Source organism: Muscardinus avellanarius (assembly GCF_963383645.1).
Source record: "Muscardinus avellanarius genome assembly, chromosome: 18".
In the NCBI taxonomy this organism is placed as follows: Eukaryota; Metazoa; Chordata; class Mammalia; order Rodentia; family Gliridae; genus Muscardinus; species Muscardinus avellanarius.
The window spans coordinates 50,877,563-50,900,590 of NC_137804.1; the positions used below are offsets into that span (position 1 = coordinate 50,877,563).

General features: G+C 46.1%; 1 protein-coding gene across 1 annotated transcript in view; it reads right to left on the bottom strand.

Moving 5' to 3' along the window:
- Nucleotides 1-23,028, bottom strand: part of MAGI1 (membrane associated guanylate kinase, WW and PDZ domain containing 1) — a gene marked incomplete at both ends in the record, with an annotated part of 524,358 nt that overhangs the window by 80,094 nt on the left and 421,236 nt on the right. The window contains 5 exons of the mRNA XM_080715588.1: nt 2,719-3,339; nt 4,078-4,260; nt 12,216-12,308; nt 14,026-14,135; nt 18,158-18,215. Of these exons, the coding sequence (XP_080571714.1) occupies nt 2,719-3,339; nt 4,078-4,260; nt 12,216-12,308; nt 14,026-14,135; nt 18,158-18,215 (1,065 nt within the window). The remainder of the gene's footprint in view (nt 1-2,718; nt 3,340-4,077; nt 4,261-12,215; nt 12,309-14,025; nt 14,136-18,157; nt 18,216-23,028) is intronic.

Genomic DNA, 23,028 nt, shown 5'->3' on the forward strand with positions numbered 1-23,028 from the left:
CAATGAATGAGAGGGGTGGGGCATGGCCGTCAGCGGGCGGGGACTGGATCAGAGAGGTCTCTGCTCTGCCCAGAACTATCTGAAAGTGTCCCGGTTGTCAGCCACAGAAAGGAGAAAGCACTGCAAGTCAGAGTGGGATAGGTAGTGACCCAAAATGCAGAAGCTGGTGACATCTCCATCTTAACTGCGGGCTGGCATCTTCCTAAGTCCCAGGGAGGAAGGAAAGATCAAAGGAGAGGTACAGGGTACCGGCGCAATCACTCTGCCAATCACCGATTTGTCCACGAGAGCAGAGGATGTTAGTCATCACCACCATTATCATCGCCCTATTTAAGAACCAGTTATCTGGGAAGCCAGGAACATGGCGCATGTCTGTAATCCCAGCACAGGAGCCTGAGATAGAAGGATCACAGTTTTGAGGCCAGCATGCAGTAACTCAGCCAGACTCTGTTTCAAAATAAATAATAAGGAGTGGAGCACGGTGGCACACACCTGTAATCTCAGTACACTGGAGGCTGAGATAGGAGAATTGCAAGTTCAAGGACAGCCTCAGCAATTCAGTGAGGCTCGTGTCAAATTAGTGAGACCCTGTTTCCGAATAAAAATAGGGCTGAGGGTATAGTAGAATTCCCCTGGGTTCAATCCCCAGCACCACACACACACAAAATAAATAAATAAATAAATAAATAAATAAATAAATAGGGCTAAGGGTGTAGCTCAGAGGTAGAATGCCCCTGAGTTTGATTCCCAGCACCTCTCCAAAAAAGAAACCAAGAAAAGACTTCTAAATTGTACTTGAAACATATATATTTATGCTTTTTTAATCCCTGCTCAAAAAGGGCCGACTGGGAATTTCAGTCCACATCAACAGTCATTCTGTATTTTGAATTTCCTTCCAGTGGCCTTGGCCATTTTGATCAAACAATACACAGCTTCATGAGAACAGAGAATAAGGCTGCCATGACAGAAAGAGTACCTTTGTCTCTGGCAACAGGGTCTAGAGCCAGAGGAAGTCTGGATCATGGCATCTTTTCAGAGAGCCTGAATCCACCAGATAAGGATGGAGTCAACCAGCCTCAGACCTACTGTGTGTGAGGACCAGCCACAATTAGTCACAGATGTGTCCCAAGAGCCAAACAAGTCACCTTAGTGGAGCATGGTTCTCGGCCTGATGTTCTGGCAGCGCTGGGTGGGTCAGGGATGGGAAATTTAGACAGAGAAAAGAAAGTAAGGAGGAAGCTTTGTGTCTCAAGATTTAGAGTCTCTTATGGGTAGGTCGAGGCACATGCTTTAATGTGACTGGCTGGGCGCATGTTCTGCCAATTATAAATGGCCTCACGCGTACTTGTTGATTCTTGAATAAAGAAGTCCAGGGTGGGGATGACAGGGGTCACTGTCTAGGCATGGGTCCTGACTTTATGGAGTTTGTGAAAATCAAGAAAAAGAAGTCAATGAATATATAAACTAATGCTCATGATCATAATACCGACTGTGGTAAAGACTTTCACAACTGAAAGGTGTGGAAGAGATTTTGTGAGAGTGTCAAGGGGCTAATTTAGATAAACAGGTGAGAGAAGCCCTTTCTTAGGAAGAGCCCTGAATGAAGCTGAGCCACTGGACAAAGGGCTGGGAAAGGGGTATCCCCAAATAGCAGAGGCACCGCAAGTTCAAAGGCTTTGAGGCAGGACCTGACCCATGAAGGTCACTTCAGAACAGAGGCCCGTGTGGCTAGCGCACGGTGAGGGGACAGGAGGGTGCCCGAGGGTGGGGGAGCAGCCGGGACCTACATTTCACAGGCTGACGGGCCAAGCTTGGGGATCATTCCACCTCCGTGTGTAAGAGAATGTATAAACCATTAAGCTTTATTCCCCGAAGGCGAGCATGTAAAGCAAAGGCCTTTTGAAAGTATTCAAACATTTAAATAAAGTGCTCATAGGCCAGGGGGTGTGTGTAACTTGGTGTTAGGATGCTTGCTTAGCATGTGCAGGGCCCTGGGTTATAACCCTGGAACCACCAAAAGAACAAACATGTTCGAGGAATATTTACAAATTTTAGGGGGGGGGGGATACCAGGGATTGAAGCCAGTGGCCTTCAACTCTGAGCTACCCACACCCCGTGCTTATTTATTTATTTATTTATTTATTTGTTTATTTATTTATTTATTATTTTGAAATAGGATCTCACTAAATGACTAAAGATCTCACTAAGTTGCGGAGGCTGGCTTTGAACCCGCCATCCTCCCGTCTCAGCCACACCCCCTCCTCAAGGACCGGGATGATAGGTCTGTGCCACCACATCCAGCCTGAAGGAATATATTTGAAAAGATATATTCAAATATATATATATATATATATATATATATATATATATATATATATATATATATATTTGGCCGGGCGTGGTGGCGCACGCTTGTAATCCCCGCACTTGGGAGGCGGAGACAGGAGGATCGCGCAGGTTCGAAGCCAGCCGTGCTGGCATAGAAGAGCTTCCAGGAACCCCAGTACCACCAAAAAAAAAAAAATTTATATATATGATATATATATATAAATATATATATGATATATTTGAAATAAATATATACTTATATAGTTACTTGAAGAAATACTTATATAGCGACTTGAAGAAAATATATATATACATAGTTACTTAAAGACCACTTAAGCCAAGCACTGGGTTCCGGATCCCGAAGGCCAAGAACAAAACGAGCCCACGTACCTCCCCGCTGCACCAGCAAGGTGACCTCGCTGCCCTTCGGACATTCGATCAGCATGTCCACCACCTGGTTGTGGGTCAGCGCCTGCACATTCTTCTTGTTGACCTCGACTATGAGGTCCCCTTCCTTCAGGCCTCGGCACCTGGGGCTGTCGACGATCTGTTTGACCCTCTGGCCTCCGCCGCCGGGGCTGTCCGCGATGGTGAAGCCGAAGCCCATGGGTCCTTTGACGATGTGCACGGTGATGAGCTCCGGCTGGGTGGCGATGGAGGAGGCCAGGGAGACGGTGTCGTTGGGGAAGCCGTGGGCACCGCTGGAGGCCGCGTCGGCGGGGCTGCTGGGCCTGGCCTCCTTCAGGCTGCCGGCTTTGCCCGTTTTACTGCTGTGGCTCGCCGGAGAGTCGTAGGTCTCCTGTCCGTTCACGATAATGGGCTCTTTGTCCAGAATGGCGACGGAGGTCACTAGACTCGTATTGGGGTCGTCTGGGTCAAAAGGCAACGGGTAACCCCGGCAGAGTTCGAGGTCCACGCTGGCACCGATGGGGATGGACTGGAAGATCTTCACAACTTGCGCGTGCGTGTGCCCCAACACACAGGTGTCATTCACGCTCACGATGACGTCCCCTGTAAACGTTAAGAGTTTGGGGGGGGTCAAAAACAGGGCGCCCAGGAATGTTGTGTCGGTGTCAGAACGTGTTACGGGGTCTCATGATACAACAGCCCGAAATAAGCCAGTCTGGAATAAAGAGGTCACATGCCTCCTCTTAGGTGTGGACACGAAGGATCCATTGAGAGCCAAGAGGAGCTTTGGGGGATGGAGCATTGAGAAACCCAGCGGAGCGACCCAGAGGGTCCAGGGAAGTTGTGTGGGGGGAATTAATGAGAGGTACACCTCCACTGACTTTATGCACAAAGGTAAAAGGATCCATGCCCATCTCAATATTATATTGGAGGAGGAGGAGGGAAGGCGCCAAGGCGAAGCCCACCAAATCCTGTACCCACGGACATCCTGTCATCCTGGCCTACATCATGCTGTGACACAATCAGGCTCCAATAAATTATGTTCAAAAATAAATAAAGATTGCCGGGCGTGGTGGGCACGCTTGTCATCCCCGCGCTTGGGAGGCGGAGACGGGAGGATGGCGCTGGTTCGGAGTCAGCCGCGCTGGCTTAAGAGACCCTGTTTCCACATTAAAAAGTTAAAAAAAAATAGGTCTGGGAGTATAGCCCGGAGGTAGAAAGCCTCTGGGTTCCACCCCCAGTACCACCAAAAATAAATAAAAAAAGAAAGAAACCCGTGGAGCCCTGTTCAGGCGTGCGGGGCACGGCCCACCAACCAGGCGAAGCCCCGGGGAGCCCCACCTGTCTCCATCTTGCCGTCCAACGCGGCTGGACCGTCGAGAACCAAGCTCTTGATCTGCAGAAACTCGTCGGGCTCGTCCCCTCCGACCACCGTGAAGCCGAAGCCCCGGCTGCTCTTGCGCAACTTTGTGTGGATAAACTTGCCTTTCAGCTCGGAAGGGTTCCGTGTAAAAAAGGGTTTGCCTGAAATAAGACGAGAAAGGCGGGGAGCTGGTTACCGTGTGTGACAAGGGGGAGTCAGGTGAGACGGGAGACAGGAGAGAGAGGGCTCTCCAAGCTGCTGGGCACCGGCGCAGGGACGGAGGTATGTCTTAAGAAAATTCTGAGCCGGGTGAGGTGGCGCATGCTTGTCGTCCCAGCATTCAGGAGGCTGAGACAGGAGGATCGCGGTTCGAGGACAGCCTCAGCTACTTCGCAACTCAGTGAGACCCTGTTTCCAAATAAAGAATAAAAAACAGAGCTGGGGGTGTAGCGAAGGAAGGAAGGAAGGAAGGAAGGAAAGGCTGCGCTAACTTCAGGAACAAGAATTCTTTTCTAACTGGAATAGGCGGGAGGGCACACAGGCACCTCCACCTTTAAGGTTAAAGAGAAGAATGGAGCCATCTCTACTGGGTGGCTTTCTTGGTGCTAGGTCACACAGTGTGACCGCAGTGGAGACATCCAGAAAACAGTCGCTTTCTGTTTTATGTCTTTTGTGCTGTTTTGTTATTTATTTATTTATTTGTGGTACTGGGGATGGAACCCTTCTACCTCCGAGCTACACTCCCAGACCTATTTTATATTTTTTTTTTAAATTGGAAACAGTGTCTCTTAAGCCAGCGAGCCTGGCTTCAAACCTGCGCGATCCTCCATTCTCCACCTCCCAAGTGTGGGGATTACAAGCGTGCGCCACCACGTCTGGCCACCTGGCTTATTTTTATTTTTGGGGAAAAAAAATTGGGAGTGGATGGGTACTAAGAATTGCACCCAGGGGCGTTCTACCTACAAGTACACCCCTGGCCCTTTTAATTTTTTTTTTTTTGAAAAGTTTTTGCTAAGTTGCCAAGGTTGGCTTCGAACCTGCAATCCTCCTGTTTCAGCCTCCAGGTACTGGGATGACATGCGTGTACCACCGTTCCTAGCTTAGTTTTTAGCTTGGCGGCATGGCTTCTGAGATACTTGAGATTTTCAGTAAGTGAAGTCCAGGCTAAGGACGCATGGATAATATCAAACAACAACAACAAAAACCACAGCACGGCCAAAAAGCTAAGTCGGCAGACATGTCGAATCACCCCTCTCACACTTGAAGGCCGATCCTCTGAATGGGATTCCAAAGTCAACTGGATTTTCCCATTTATTTGCACTTTTTAACAGTTTGTAAAATAGCCCAACCCGTGTCTGCTGCTAAGGCTTACTGCTTAAAAATAGAAAAAAAAAAAAAATAGGAGATTTGGCTCTGGAGACTTAAAAACAGAACCACAAGCCAAAAATCAAACTCCTAAACTAGTTATTAATAAGAGGCACAGAGGTTCAAATCCAGCTGTCTTGTTTAAAACAAATTAATGGCTAGTTAAATAACTCCCCAGCACACCATCTGAGGCTTTATTAGGCTTGCTGAATACTTTTACAAGTAACATTTTCGATCCAGAATTTCTTTTTTATTTGAAGGTTTATTAAGTATTTCTCTGAAATTGCAAAACTCATTGGGATTTCTCAGGTCACACCAAATCGCAGCCCTAATTCCAAGGGCAAACTTTTTTTTTTTTTTATCTCTCCTACATTTGCTCCCAAATATCTCTTTTATTAAAAATGTTACCCCCCCCCAAAAAAAAAAAAGGAAAAAGGAATCTTCATATTTCCCTGAACTAGGAGCCTGGCACCCAGGAAGAAAAGTTATTTTTAGTTAGCTGTAACTAAAAGGCCGTAAAAGGTCTCTGGGCATGCATACAATTTTTAATTGCATATTTTAAAATCTGGCTTTAACAAAGAAGGCTCTTTGAAATTGCCTGCAGTTGGAGGTCTTTGCGTGAACCTAGCGCAGACCCAGAGCCTACTGGGAGATTCACTAACTGCTACCCTCTCGCTGTGCTTGAAGAAAGGCAACACTTTCATTCCCATTTCCCCCAGCGATTCAGGAGGCTGAGGCAGGAGGATCGCGAGTTCGAGAACAGCTTCCACAACTCGGCAAAAATTTAAAATTGAAAGACAGGCGTGGCGGCACATGCCCGTAATCCCAGTACTTGGGAGGCTCAGACAGAAGGTTTGCAGGTTTTAACCCAGCCTTCGCAAGTTAGTGAGGCTCTCGGCAACTTAGTGAGACCCTGTTTCCAAATAAAAAATCAAAATCAATCAGGCGCGGGGGGAGGGTGTAGCTTGGAGGTAGAATACCTCTGGGTTCAATCCGCAGTACTACCAAAAAGAAAAAGAGTAAGCCGAGGATAGTGGTGCACACCAGCAATCCCAGTCCTTGGGAGGCTAGGACAGAAGGGCTGTAGGTTCGAAGACAGCCTTAGCAAGTAATGAGACGCTGATTCCAATAAAATACGATATAAATTATAAATAATATAAATAAAAAAGGCGGAGGCTGTAGAGTGCCCCTGGGTCCAATCACTGGTACCATGAAGGAAAAGAAAAAGAAAAAGAAAAAGAAAAAATAGAAAAAGGACTGGGGGTGTAGAAAGCACCCTTGGGCTCAATCCTTATAACTACGGCTACAAAAAATAATAAAATTAAAAAGGAAAGAGAGAGAAAGAAACCAACAAAATGTGCCAGGCAGCTGATCTGCATTTTTCAGAAGCCATTCACATACACTGCGCCCAGGGTGTTTTCAACTTAATAGAGTCAGGAGCAGAACTTGGAAATTATGCCACCGACTCCAATTTCTAACATTTAGCTAGAGAGGGGAGATGAGAGGCTTTCACAGTTCCGCACATTTTATTCCGTTTTATGTATGCGTGGGTCATTAGTTAATGCAGGTTTTGGAAAGGAAGGACTTTGTCCCCGCAAGCCCTGGGGTTGCAGCTCTCTGCCGGGGCTCGGTGGCTGTGGTCAAGTTCTGAGTCTAACTTCTGTGGACGAGTCAGCAGTTTGAAGGCCTGGCTATGGATGCACTCACCTGGGTGCCTTTTCAAAACAGACTCCTTGTACCTTCTCCCCTACACTTGCTGACTCAGGATCTTCTGGGGTTTGGCCTCAAATTCTGCAACCAGAACAACTCCCAGGGTTGTCCCCCCGCCAGACCACTACCGTTCTTGGCTGTAGTATTTGGATTTCTTTAGGACTTCCGGGAAGATGGCGACCAAGAAAAGCAGCGTTTACGAGTCCTGCTAACACTCAATCTCTATTGCCACAAAATCAGAGCCTTTCATAGCCAGAAAACACTATCAGCAGAGAAATAAAAAATGTAAACACAAGGGACAGAGAAAAAGAAGACTAGAAGAACAACCAGAGACCAGAAAAGAAACCAGCCCTCATTGCAGAGCTGCACTGGCGCCATCATGTCTCACAGCACCAGGCTCTAGAGAGGAAAGGTAAACAAGGAGCTGAAGTGAGCAGCTGCGGATCATTCGGGTGTAAGTCAGCAGTTCTTTCAGCGCAAAGAATGTCTAAAACTCCCAGTGGCCAAACTCATCACACCTTCCAGGGACTCAGAACGGAGCTCAAAACCAGAAAAGAAATACATCAGTCCCACAGCCGAGGGAGTGACAGTGAAGCCATATTGCTGTGACAGCTCCAGATCAGTGCACACAATACCCGTAAGTGAAATTGTGGCCCCTACAGGAGAAATCCCAGCACTGCACCCCCAGGGACTTGCACAGCTTTGATAATCTCCCTGGGTCTAAGATTTTGCAGTCCAACCCGGTGAAGGAATAGTGGTGGCAAAGATACCACACCCTAGTCACAACTCCCCGTGGGAAAATGCCCAGACTGGCACCCCCATGGTCTCGCGCAGCCTCGATTAACTCCCTGGGTCTGAGACTTTACCATACAACCCAGTAAAGGAATAGTGGAGGCTGAGATTACAACAAACTCGAGATCCAGAGCACCTTAAGTGAAGTCGTGGTAACTCGGGGAAGAACTCAGAGAAGGCACAAACTTCTGAAATCATGGGAAAGAGGAACAAGAATGGAGCAATGAATGCCCACAACCCCACAACATCAGAACCTGATAACACAGAAATTCAGAGATCTCCAAAAGATCAAATAAGGAACGTAACTGTAGAAATAATACAGGACTTTCAAAAAGAATTTAGAGAGAGTCTAAAAGAAATAAAGGATACAATCATTGAAGTAAAGCCGTCAATTCAAACTATAAACAATCAATTAGACCACATGGTGAATAGAATCTCACTCCTAGAAGATGATGACTCCAAAAACGAATGCATAACTTATAACTTAGAAAAAAAAATCAGACAGAAGGAATCTTACATTGAAGAAATATGGGCCCATTTTAAGAGAGCTAACCTAAGAATAATCAGAATAGAGGAGGGAAAAGAAGGTGAAACCAAAGGGATCAACAATCTCTTCAAGGAAGTAATAGAAAATTTTCCAAACATAGAGCAAGAGGTCGATACACAGGTCCAGGAAACTTATAGAACTCCCTTTAGACAGGATCGGAGAAGAGGATCCCCACGCCACATAATTGTCAAAATGACCACTGTGGAAGCCAAGCAGAGAATCTTAAAGGCAACAAAAACAAAGGGCCAAGTGACATTCAGAGGCAAACCAATTAGAATCACTCCAGACTTCCCAAACCAAGTCATGAGAGCCAGAAGGGCTTGGAGTAACATATTCCAAACTCTGAAAGAAAACAACTTCCAGCCAAAAATTTCCTACCCGGCAAAACTTTATCAAATTAGATGGAGAAATAAGAAGCTTCCACGACAAACAGAAACTGAAGGAATTTATGTCTTCAAAACCAGCGCTAGAGAAAATACTCAAAGAGATTAACTACAAAGAAAAAATAGGTAACACACACCAGAACCAGAGAAACAAGATTTTCCATCCAACAGACAACTAAGCAAAGAAGAATACACAGTATTTCAAACAGAAATAAAATCTTAACATGTTAGGAATTAAAAGTTATCTCTCAGTAATCACACTGAATGTAAATGGCCTCAATTCCCCAATAAAAAGACATAAAGTGGCAAAATGGATTAAAAACCAGAATCCATCCACCTGCTGCTTACAAGAAACACACTTTACAAGTAAAGATAGTAACAAACTCAAGGTAAAGGGCTGGAGCAAGGTAAGTCATGTTAAGTAGCCATCCTAACAAATGTGAAGTAGTATTTCACTATGGTTTTTATTTGTATTTCCTTAATGATTAGTTATATTATGATAATGATGAGTGATATTCATGTGTTTATTGGTCATATAAAAATCTTTGGAGATTCATTATCTATTTTAGTCTTTTACCTATTTCTAATTGTATTGTTTGCTTTTATTGTTGCTAATTTTTAGGATTTCTATTTGGAATATTAATATACCTTCAGATATAGCATTTGGAAATATTTTATCCCATTCTATCAGTAACTTTTAATTCTGTTTGCATTGTCTTTGGATGTACAATATTTTTCTATTTTTTATGAAGTTTGTTTGTTTATTCTTTTGTGGCCTGTGCCTTTGGAATCATATCCTAGAGATCACTGCCAGTTTCAATGGTGTGAAGTTTTATGACCCTGGTTTTCTTCTAAAAGTTTATAGTCTTAAGATTTGCATTTAGGTCTTTTATCTATTTTGAGTTAATATTTGTATATGGTGTTAGGTAAGGGTCCAATCTTATTCTTTTTCATGTAGTTATTATTTTTCAACAATGTTTAGTGAAAGGATCATTATTTCCTTCACCAAATGTTCTTGGAAACCTTGTCAAAAATAACTTGACCATATATGGAAGAAAAACAAACAAACATCAAAGTTAATCAGGAAACCAAGCATGGGAAGGAGGGAGGGGGAGGGAGGGGTTTGGGATTAGGTAGGGGCTGATTGGGTGATGTGTGTGTGTATATCTCCACAAGTCTTATTATCCCATTAAGATGTATGACTACAATGTACCAATAAAAATTTATTTAACAAACAATAAAACAATTCTTTAAAGAGAGGACTGGACAGGTCTCATGCGTGTGCGGATACGTGGACGGATGTGCATGGACCTACCCTACTTCAGTCGACAACAATTTTAGGAGAAAGTATATTTTTAGGAGGTACCACTGGCTCGACGTTCCCCAAAGGGAAGAAAACCAAGACAAAACCACCTCCCCAGCCTGTGCCGCCGTGGGATTGAAAGTCCACGAAGAAAACCACGGCAGGATAACGACACCAATGAACACTAATGGCCACCGCTAAGTTTTATGAGTGATAAGAATAGGGTAGTTTGAGCCGGGCGTGGTGGCGCACGCTTGTCATCCCAGCACTTGGGAGGCTGGGACAGGAGGATCGCGGTTCGCGGCCAGCCTCAGCTACTTAGTGAGGCCCTCTGCAACTCAGTGAGACCCTGTTTCCAAATAAAGAATAAAAAAAGGGCTGGGGGCATAGCTCGGAGGTAGAATGCCCCTGGGTTCCATAATAATAATAATAATAATAATAATAATAATAATTATTATTATTATTATTATTATTTTGAAACAGTTTCATTAAGTTACTAAGGGTCTCACTAAGTTGCTGAGGTTGGCCTTGAACCTGCGATCCCCCATCTCAGCCTTGGCCTTGAACCTGCGAACCTCCTGTCTCAGCCTTCCAAGTACCGGGATGACAGGTGTGTGCTACTACTCCCCGCAGGAATTTCATATTAAAAAAAAAAAAAAAACCCTGAGGAGGTTACAACCATGCTAATACTAATAAGCATGTTGTTAGATATTATGTTCTATATTTATTAAAGCTATTATCACCAGAAAAAGGCATGCTCATGCCAGAAGAAATCATTTTACATAAAATTATACTAATACTAATCTAATGACAATGTCAGCTAGCAGAAACAATTTCTTTCTTATGGAAACGAGAGAAAAAAGTTATTCCACTTAGCTCTTTTATATATCTAACACAGTTATGTCTTGTTAGGAAATGCGGAAAGAAAGCTATATTTTACAGAATTTTTAATAGCTCTATACTGAACACATCCCCTTGCTCTATCAGACACGATGCCTGCTCTATGTTTTTGTAAATAGAAGAAACAAGATAAACAAAAACATAAACAAAATTCGCAGCCAGGCGTGGTGACAAACACTTGTAGTTTTCAGTACTCAGGAGGTTGAGCCAGGAGGACAGCAGATTAGAGGCTAGACTCAGCAATTGAGTGAGACCCTATCAGCAACTTAGAGAGACACCGTATCAAAAGGAGAAAAAAAAAAAAAAAAAAAACAAGGTGTATCTTGGAGGTAGAATATCCCTGGGTTTAATTCCTAGTGTCAAATAAACAAAGAAAAACCCAGAAACTGAAGTGCTATGGGGCCTGAAAGTAGCAAGGTCCAAGAGCTGCTACTTCTCAACAAAAGATCCTCTCCAGGGGACGCACATTGCCTGTGAACCTAAGTGAGGCCAACTGAAACACCTGGAGTCCTCAAAACCTAGCCAAAACCTGGCGCGAAGAGATGAGGATATAAAGTATCATAACAGGGTGCGCCTGTAAACCCAGGAGGCCGAGACAGGAGGATGGCAGGTTCAAGGCCAGCCTCAGTAAGGAGTGAGATTCTTATCAATCTAGGGAGACCCTGTCTCCAAGTAAAATTAAGTAGGCCTGGGGGTGTGGCTTAGCAGTAGAATGCCCCTGAGTTTAATCCCCAGTACCATAAATAAATACATAAATAAATAAATACCGAGAAATAGGTCTGGGGGTATAGCCCAGAGGTAGAATGCCTCTGGGTTCAATCCCGAGCACCACAAAATGAATGAATGAAGAAATAAATAAATAAGGCCTGAGAGCTGGGCGTGGTGGTGCACACCTGTAATCCCAGTACTTGGGAGGCTGAGACAGGAGGGTGGGCAGTTCGAGGCCAGCCTCAGCAAGTAGTGGGACTCATCAACCTTGTGAGACCCCGTTTCAAAATTAACAAAAAGAAAAAGCTAGAGGGCGGAGGGTGTGGCGCAGAGGCAGACCGCCCCTGGGTTCATAAGTAAAGAGACTCCGAGGCTGAAAACCGTGAGGCGGGTGTAGGAAGACCTTACCCTGGAGCGGGGCTTCCCGGGCCGGCTCCGCGCCGCTCGCGGGGTGAGCCGGGACGGCAGGAGGCACGAGGGACGAGTGGTCTTCCGTCCATTCTGCAAGAAAGACAAGAAAGGCCGTCCTGGGGTCTCCTCCCGCGCCGAGCCTCTTTCTGTGATGCGCCTGTGTCCTGATCACACTCAGACCCAGACAGCCAAGGCCGGAGGGCTGCAAGCGCCGGACCGCGCTTTGGGCCACGAGCATCACAATCTTTTCCCCTTATCCAAGATGTCTGGGAAAGAGTAATCACTGTGATATGATAGTCAAGAATTCCAAAGCCAGGTGTGATGGCGCACGCTTGCAATCCCAGCCTTCGGGAGGCTGAGACCGGAGGATGGCGGTTCGCGGACAGCCTCGGCCACTTAGTGAGGCCCTTTGCAACTCAGTGAGACCCTGTTTCATAATAAAGAATAAAAAATAGGGCTGTGGGTGTAGCTCAGAGGTAGAATGATCCGGTTTCAAAATAAAGAATAAAAAATAGGGCAGGGGGTGTAGCTTGAAGGTCGAATGTCCCTGGGTTCCATCCCTGGACCCGCAAAAAAAAAAAGAAAAGAAAAGAAAGAAGAAAGGAAGGAAGAGAAAAAAATAAGAAAACAGGCCGGGAGTGGGGGCGCATGCTTGTAATCCCAGCATTCAGGAGGCTGAGAACGGAGGATCGTGGTTCGCGGACAGTCTCAGCTACTTAGTGAGGCCCTCTGCAATGCAGTGAGGCCCTGTTTCAAAATAAATTTTATTCTTTAATAAAAAATAGGGCAGGGGGCGTAGCCTGAAGGTAGAATGTCCCTGTTTTTTATTCTTCTTTTTTTTTTTTTTTTGTGGTACTGGGCGTGGAACCCAGAGGCTTTCTACCTCCGGGCTATACTCCCAGACCCATTTTATATTTTATTTGGAAACAGGGTCTCACTAAGTTGCAGACAGCCTCACTAAGTAGCTGAGGCTGGCTTTGAACCTCCTGTCTCAGCCTGCCAAGCGCGGGGATTACAAGTGTGCGCCACCAGGCCTGGCTTTTTATTCTTTATTTTGAAACCGGGTCTCACTGAGTTGCAGAGGGCCTCACTAAGTAGCTGAGGCTGGCCGCGAACCGCGATCCTCCCGTCTCAGCCTCCCAAATGCTGGGATGACAAGTGTGCGCCACCACGCCGGGCTTATATGATTCTATTTTAGTACTGGAGAATGAGTAAAGTAAGAATGAGTGGGCATGGTAGCACAGGCCTGTAGAATAATAAGGAAAGAAATACATAAATAACCAACTAACAGCCGGGCGTGGTGGCACACGCTTGTAATCCCCGCTCTTGGGAGGCGGAGACAGAGGATGGCGCAGGTTTGAAGCCAGCCGCGCTGGCTTTAAGAGACCGTTTCCAAATAAAAATATATTTTAAAACATAGGTCTGGGAGTGTAGCCCGGAGGTAGAAGGGCTTCCAGGAACCCCAGGACCACCATAAATAAATAAATAAATAAATAAATAAATAAATAAATAAATAAAAACCAACCAACTAACAAATAAAGTAAAGATGCTAAAAGAGGGTTGGATTCCAACATGGATGAGACGCAGACAAGGCTGGGGGCAGAATCTCGCGGAATGCGGCTCCTTCCTGGGTTACAGCGGGGAGCCGGGTGCCTCTGAATCAGGCTCTCCCTTTAGGACCTCGGCGGGCTGTCGGGCCTGGGGGAGTCTCAGCAGAAGCTCCGTATTCCTCCCCCCAGGACATGGCCTGCATGGGGGTGTCAGCGCCCGGCTCCCCCCCACACTCCCAGCCCGGGAAGAGGCCGACCTTCTGGGGGAGGCGGCTGCTGCTGCGGCGGCTGCTCCAGATGTTCCAGCTGCTTCTTCCGTTTGGCTTCCAGGACGGGGTTCTCGTATTGCGTCTTCCTGTTGATGTGGCTGGGGAGAGGAAAACAGTCACTGGGCCGGCAGAGGCCCGGCCCGCCAAGCCCCCCTCCCCGTGCATAGAACGGCACGGAGCGGGCGCTTTCGGGTCAACACGCACAGAGAGGAAATCAAAGTATTCTCCATCTTTGACTTCCTACACACACACCAGGCATTGTGGGACCGTATATATGCGCCCTGGATCCAGAGAACTTAGGCAAATGCCAGAAGGCAAGCTCTAGTCTGATTCAGACTCTAGGCCCCTCTCCTGTTCTCCAGAGATACGGCCCAAGCCCCCGAGGAGGCCGGAAAATACGGACAACTTGGAAAGCTTTTTATATGATAGTTTTCCTCCAAACATACAGACCTAGGACATATTTGTAGGTTATGCCCAGTAAGAGATTCAAATAACAACTTGGCAGAATTCTTAGCAACCTCGGCATGTGACTTTTTTTTTTTTCTTTTCTAATGGAGAACTTTCACCTTTTTTTCTCCAAGGAGACACTTCAAGCCTTCTCGTTAACATATCCCAATGGCCGGGCGTGGTGGCGCAGGCTTGTAATCCCAGCATTCGGGAGGCTGAGACAGGAGGATCGTGGTTCGCGGACAGCCTCAGCTACTCAGTGAGACCCTGTTTTATAATAAAGAATAAAAAATAGGGCTGGGGGTGTAGCTCAGAGGTAGAATGGCCCCTGGGTTCCATCCCCAGTACTGCAGACAAAAAAACGTATCCCAATGGCCAGCATCGCTGCTTTTGCGCTTTGGGGGCATTTTTAAGTAATGTAAAGGTAATTTGAACACAAGCACTGCAATAATGTGACCGTCGAGTTGATAACCAAGACCACTGAAAGCAAAATCGTGGATTGGGGGTGGCGGTGGGGAGGCTACCATGGCACTGATAAAGAAGGAAAAAAAAATTTTAATTAGGGAGGGACTTACCTAACAACGTGCCTACTAAGGAAGAAGCAGGTGTGCGCACTCAGTGTGTCTGCTTCCAAGCTCCAGAATCCTAACCCCCGGGTCTCCCCATATTTCCGAGGAATCACGCAACAGGGACGTTGCTTAAACCGAACACGTGGGTTAGGGAATAACTGAGAAGTGGGTGGAGCTGGATACAGGACGCCGGGTGTAACGTACGGCACCGGGACTGCCGAGTAGCCCACGAAAGGAGTGCTCGAAGAAGCGTAGGAATTCATCAAAACAGCAAAGGTAAAAAAAAAAAAAAAAAATTATTCCACTAACACCTGTCAACGAGTGAGACCTACCGACAAAGGAATGCGGCCAAGAGAAGGCGGTGCGATGTCAAGGTGGAAAAGACCCACGTCGTTTTATTTATTTATTTATTTTTTGTACAGGGGATGGAACCCAGGGGGCATTTCTACCTCTGAATGAAATGCCCAGCCTTTTTGCTTTTTCTATTGTGAAACAAGGTTTCTCTAGGTCGCCGAGGGTCTCGCTAATTTGCTGAGGCTGGCTTCAACCCGGGGCTCCTGGTGTCTCAGATGGCTTGTGCACATGGGTGTGCGTGGACACACACACACACACACACTTGAGACTTTTCTGGCATGTCCTCGTGTGCTGTGTTTGTACGTCTAGGTACACATACACATGCACACGCACGCCCCATACAGATTCACACGGCCAGATGTGTTGACGCTCAAAACCCGCGTCTCTTCATGGGTCCGATGAAAGAACAAAGCAAAATTAGCGGCAAAGAGCAGAAATCTCCCCGCACATCTGTAAGAAAGATGATCTTTGGGGCTCGCAAAGGAAATTGATCTCCGAGGGTCAGAGAAGCGACGTCGTCCGCCTCTCGGATGCCCCGTGGCCGACCCTCCCCGTTAGCAAGGGCTGTGCGCCGAGGGTACTCGCTCTAGTCAACTCCCAAAGTCGGACAACAGAGCGGCGTCCACTCCACAGCCCGGGGCTGAGTGTGGCTGGTTCGTCTCTCCGGGGTCTTAGACGCGCGACTTTCCCGGCCACCTGGTTGCGGGGAGCAGGACCCCGACGGCACAGCGTCTAGGGGGCATCCGTTCGTTTCTTTCAGACAATCTTTTTGAGAAACCTCTTCTTCTTCTCAGGGAAATGGTGGAGAGCACAGTCTCGCCATATTCCATCTTGGTCGCTATTAATTTTCTTTTGGTATCACCCCATCGGCTGATGGTTCTGCTGAAAATATAAACTGCAAAGCCCAGGCTCGTGGGAAATGAGGCTCCTGGGTCCTGAGAAGGTCTGAGCTTTCTGCTGTCGTCCTCAGGAAAGGGGGGGCCCTGCCTTCACGCCCTGCTCCCGAGACCTAGCTCTCCATTTCCCTTCTTAGGCTTTTTTTTTTTTTTTTTTTTTGGTTGGTTGGTTGTTGTGTTTTGTTTTTTGAAGTACTGGGAATGGAACCCAGGGGCATTCTACCTCCAAGCTACACCCCTGGCCCTATTTTTTTTTCTTTTTCTTTTCTTTTCTTTCTTATTTGGTGGTACTGGGGTTCCTGGAAACCCTTCTACCTCTGGACTACACTCCCAGACCTAATTTTTTATACTTTTTACTTGGAAACAGGGTCTCTTAAGCCAGCGCGGCTGGCTTCGAACCTGCGCCATCCTCCTGTCTCAGCCTCCCAAGCGTGGGGATTACAAGCGTGCGCCACCATGTCTGGTGTTTTAAAAAACTCTTTCTTTCTTTCTTTCTTTCTTTCTTTCTTTCTTTCTTTCTTTCTTTCTTTCTTTCTTTCTTTCATTCATTCATTTCTGGTAGTACTGGGGTTCCTGGAAACCCTTCTACATCCGGCTACACTCCCAGACCTATTTTATTTTATTTTATTTTATTTTATTTTATTTTATTTTATTTGGTGGTACTGGGGTTCCTGGAAGCCCTTCTACCTCTGGGCTACACTCCCAGACCTATTTTTTTTTTTTTAAACAGGGTCTCTTACGCCAGCGCGGCTGGCTTTGAACCTGCGCGATCCTCCTGTCTCTGCCTCCCAAGCGTGGGGATTACAAGCGTGTACCATCACGCCCGGCCTCTTTTTATTTTTATTTTTTGAAATAGAGTCTCACTGTGTTGAGAAAGGCCTCGCTACGTAGCTGAGGCTGTCCATGAACTGCTCCCTTTCTTAATCTTGGCAACATTTCACAAATTATTAAGATTCGACTAGCCCATTTTAGAAGGTTTCAGTGACATCTTTTTTTTTCTTTTCTTTTCTTTTCTTTTCTTTTTCTTTCATTTTTTGGCCTGGGCAGGACAAAAATTCAACCAACCTCATCCTCTTGTTCCTGAATATACCTGTTCATCTGCCCTCCCACATCCTGGCATCATCATCATAATTATTATTATTAATTATTTTCCAGTACAGGAGATGGAACCAAGGGGCATTCTACCTCTGAGCAACACCCCCAGCCCTGTATTTTATTCTTTATTTTGAGACAGGGTCTCACTGAGTTGTGGGGCCTCACTAAGTAGCTGAGGCTGGCCAAAACCCACGATCCTAAGATATTATTATTATTGTTGTTGTTGTTGTTATTATTATTATTATTACTTTTTTGGTGATACTATAGAATATTGAACCCAAGGGCATTCTACTTCCAAGCTACACCCGCAGCCCTATTTTTTATTCTTTATTTTTGAAACAGGGTCTCACTGAGTTGCAAAGGGCCCCTAAGTAGCCGAGGCTGGCCATGAACCACGATGCTCCTGTCTCAGCCTCCCAAATGCTGGAATTACAGGTGTGCACCACCACGCCCGGCTCCCAGCCCTATTTTTAATCTTTATTTTGAAACCGGGTCTCACTGAGTTGCAGAGGGCCTCACTAAGTAGCTGAGGCTGGCCTCGAACCGCGATCCTCCTGTCTCAGCCTCCCAAATGCCGGGATGACGAGCGTGCGCCACCTCGCCCGGCTTCACACTACACACGCGTTTTCATTGTGACATCCACACCATGATTATTGTTCAGTTTGTCCTTTATAAAGACGGCCTACCCTCCTTAGCACCAATTAATGTTAATTCCAGAGGGGATGCGATCTATGGCCTAGGTCATTAATAACCACTTACTCTACATAGTAGACACCATACACAGGGTCTTCGATCTTTTCCCAACCAGCAGGCAGTTCTGAAAAAATAAAAGAACAGTTAGAGGGAGAGGAATAGGATTCTGAAGAGCCGGGGATTGTCAGCCACTGAGTTGCGTGCAAACAGAAAGACTCATTAAAAAGGCTGAAAAAAATCCCATTATAACGGAGCATCCCAACCCAGGGGAAGTCTGCCTTCTTGTTATTTTTTTCAGTGTATTTCTCTGCAGGAACAATTCTTTATCTACTGATTTTTTACTCAAGAAAATAAAACTTCATAAAAGGCAGCCCGCACCGCCTTTATTCTCATCCGACTACTAAATGAGATTTTAATGGAAGGAAGTTAAAACGCACCGAGTGCCTCACGTCTCCGTTAAATATCTGCATTTTTTTAAAACCTCGTTTCCCGACCACCAAAACGCGCAGGCAGAAACGGAGGGAAATTAATGTTTCTTTTCATTTTCAATACAAGAGTGCCGTTTGGCTTCCCCTAGAAGGAAATTAAACCTGTGTCTTATTTTCTCCTGGTTTCTAATTAAAATGTTGCAGAGTAAATAGAAACGCGCAGAGCTGGGAGCCTCTCGCCGGGCTGTTGTGGGGGGCCGAGCCCTCTTGCCCAGAGCTTGACCTGGGTAGGGCCGCCCAGGACGGGCGACCTTGGGGTGAGGGCGTCATTCCTGAAGGAGGGGAGAGTGTGATAATGGAGGACCAGGGGCCTTCCACAATGCGCTGTTGGACCTTATTAGACTATAACAGTTTGCATCAAAGGATGGGACTTTATTAACTAGGGAATAGAGAGTTCTGTTACAGCCAGAATTTATTCTTTTTTTTTTTAACTTGGAGAAATAAGAAGTATTGTGAGGGAACAATTCTCCCAGGGAGCATGGCAAATTAGTCATCTTATTTATTTATTTTGTGGTATGGGGGATTGAACCCAAGAGTGTTCGACCTCTGAGCTACACCTGCAGCCCAATTTTACGCTTTTATTTGGAAACAGGGTCTCACTAAGTTAATGCACACTGGCCATGATCCTGCAATCCACCTGTCTCAGCCTCCAAAGTACCAGGCATTGACTACTCGACTGGATTTTAGTGCTGGGCTAATATATGTGACCAAGGCAAGTTCCTGTGACACCAAAGTGAATCGTTATTCCCAGAAGTAACCATTAAGAGCAACTCAAGCCAGGTGTGATGGTACACAACTGTAATTCCAGTCCTGAGGAGGTCGAGATAGGAGGATCACAGGTTTGAGGCCAACCTCAGCAACTTAGCAAGACCCTGTTTCAAAATTTAAAAAATAATAAAAATAAGGCTGGGGGTGTAGCTCAGAGGTAGAATGCCCCTGGGGGTTCAAACTCTCGTATTAAAAAAAAAAAGCAAGAAAGAACCCAGCGTGGTGGCGCACGCTTGTAATCCCCACACTTGGGAGGCTGAGACAGGAGGATCGCACAGGTTCGAAGCCAGCCTCAGCTACTTAGTGAGGCTCTCTGCAACTTAGCGAGACCCTGTTTCCAAATAAAATATAAAATAGGTCTGGGAATATAGCCCAGAGGTAGAAAGCCCCTGGGTTACACCCCGGGTACCACCAAAAATAAATAAATAAATAAATAAATAAATAAATAAATAAATAAATAAATAAATGAAACTTGAATAGAATTATATAAACATTAGGGATATCACGTTTGTATTTTTATATTTATCTATCTATTTATTTATTTATTTATTTTGCAATACCGGAGATAGAACCTAGGGGCATTCTACCTCCGAGCAACACCCCAGTCCTATTTTTTTTATTCTTTCTATTTCAAAACAGGGTCTCAGTAAGTTGTAAAGGGCCTCCCTTAGTAGCTGAGGCTGTCCGCGAACCACAATCCTCCTGTCTCCGCCTCCCAAGCGCGGGGATTACAAGCGTGCGCTATCACGCCCAGCTGAGATATCACATTTTTAAATAGATTTTTTTTTAATGCAAGGAATCACAGGGTCGCTATTTTCAGTGACCACCCATCCGCAGAGGCCTCACTGGCGCCAGCCACAGTCCAGGGTGAGCAGGAGGCCTGCACATGCGCACAGACACCCCTCCCCGGCTGGTCCTCAGGCGGATGCTGGATTCCAACCTGGTTGACAGGTCAGGAGACATTAGTTTCAAGGTTGGGATTCCAAGATCTTTGTTTGCAAACAAGAAAACAGGTTTGCCCCCCACCCCTTTCTAATTAAAAAAAAAACAAACAAACAACTCTTAGTGGGTTTTAAAGAAGTCTTTGAATTCAGGAGACGTAAACGGCGAAGATGCCAGACAGGTCCCCACCTGCAGATGTTTATACAATTTGGCATCTTCATGCACCGGGTCTTGCGGACTGATGCAAATCAAATGCCCGAGAAACCGTTTCCCCTGACTAAGCTGGAAATTACCATTTAAATGAAAATGAATCGGAAAACGAGGCCCAAAGAGTTGGGAAATCGAAGATTAAAAAATTGCAAATCGGTGCCCCGTCGCACTTGTTTACGGGGTAGAGGCGAGGGCGAGGGCGAAGGCACCACGGTTTGATGAATGGAACCCGACGGCTTTCCAAAATCCGCAACCTGGGATATTTGGCCCGATCAGAGAAAATGGTGGTGGTGGTGGGGGGGTATGCATACAGTTAACTCAATAATTATTAAGTTGGCATTTATTAAGCACCTACTGTTTGCAGGGGAGTATGTTAGAGAACTGGGACATGGGGATAAATACAACTGGACCAGCTAAGAAAGTTTGGCCACATCGTATGTGCTTTGAGAGAAGTTGGAACATGTTCTAGAAAGAAGCCACCCTGATTTGCGTGTATGTTTGTGGTATTAGGGATGGAACCTCTGAGCTACACCCCCAGCCCTATTTTATTTTATTTTATTTATTTATTTGGTGGTACTGGGGTTCCTGAAACCCTTCTACCTCTGGGCTATACTCTCAGACCTATTTTTTTAAATATATTTTTATTTGGAAACAGGGTCTCTAAAGCCAGCGAGGCTGTCTTCGAACCTTCGCGCTCCCCCTGTCTCCACTTCCCAAGAGCAGGGATTACAAGTGTGTGCCATCACGCCCGGCCCTATTTTTTTTACTTTTTTCTTTTCTTTTCTTTTCTTTTCTTTTTTTTTTTTTTTTTTTTTTTTTTTTTTGGTGGTACTGGGGTTCCTGGAAGCCCTTCTGCCTCTGGGCTACACTCCCAGACCTATTTTTACATTTTTATTTGGAAACAGGGTCTCCTAAGCCAGCACGCGCGGCTGGCTTCGAACCTGTGCGATCCTCCTGTCTCTGCCTCCCAAGCGCGGGGATTACAAGTGTGTGCCACCACGCCCGGCCCGGCCCTATTTTATTAAAAAAAAAAAAAAAAAAAAAAGGTTGCTGCTGACATCACTAAGCTTCTGAGGCTGGCTGCGAACCTGCGATCCCCCTGTCTTGGCCTCCCAAGTGCCAGGATTGCAGGCATGTGCCACCATATGGGCCTGGCTCGCCCCTGACTCGTGCCCTGCGGCCTCACCAGCGCCTAAGGTCTGGAGCGCAGGCGTGGGGTCAGTCGACGGCCCTTCTGCACAGCTGCTCCTCCAAACATTTTCTGGAACAAATGGACCGGCTCCAGACATCTTCCAGTTGTTCAAGTGGAAACTCGTTGTGAATTGAAAAGATAGATTTCTCACTTCCAGTGTGGTGATTAACTTAATAACAGGAATTAGTCCCCAATGCTTAAAATAGAAATGGGTCATCGATTTAAAAAGAAAAAAAAGGAAGATGTGTTTGTCCTACAATTTACCGCATGCTTTAAAAAAAAAAAAAAAACTGTGAAGGGCAGAAAATATTTAAGTCCAGAACGTGATTATAGTTTTTTGAAATAAACAACCTAAACACATTTGAGCAGGCACCCCACATTTACTCACTATTAGGGAGCAGACAAGACTGTACAGTCCATCATGGAGACTAATGGGGGCTGGAAACCCACTTGGTAGTGTTCACATCTGGGACCTAGCCTCAGTACCACATAGCTCTTCTGTGACCTTGAGCTGACTTAACATTATTATTATTATTATTATTATTATTATTATTAATTATTTTGGTACAGGGGATGGAACCCAGGGGCATTCTACCTCCAAGTTACACTCCCAGCCCTATTTTTTTATTTTTTATTTTGAAACAGGGTCTCACTGAGTTGCAAAGGGCCTTGCTAAGTAGCTGAGCCTGGCCTCGAACCGCGATCCTCCTGTCTCAGCCTCCCAGATGCTGACAACATGTCTGGATCACAACTTTTCCCTGGGTTCACCTCAAAGGTCAACTGTGGACGACACGGGACTGCTTACAGAAGCCTTGACGGCATTCAACATATCATGGATGCTCCAGGAAAGTACTTGGGACTGGGGAGGATTTCCGTAGCCCCTGGCGTGGCCCCTGGCTTGCAGCTCCGGCCTCTGGGCCTCTGATGACGTCATGGAGTCCTTTTTTTTTTTTTTTTTGGTGGTACTGGGGTTCCTGGAAGCCCTCCTACCTCCGGGATACACTCCCAGACCTATTTTTCCATTTTTATTTGGAAACAGGGTCTCCTAAGCCAGCGCGCGCGGCTGGCTTCGAACCTGCGCCATCCTCCTGTCTCCGCCTCCCGAGCGCGGGGATGACGAGCGTGCCCACCGCGCCCGGCCATGGAGTCCTATTTTATCAGCATGGAATACTGAATTGTGAAAGAGGCAAGCTCGCTTCGGGAGGTCTGTCCGTGTACAAAGCCGAAGACAAATCAGAACGCCATGGCGTGGTTCTGGCCGGGAGGGAGGCTCCTCCAGTCGCTACCTCTCCTCGCTGGGTTCGCCCCACGAAACGCCCTAGTCCCAGAAGCAGTTT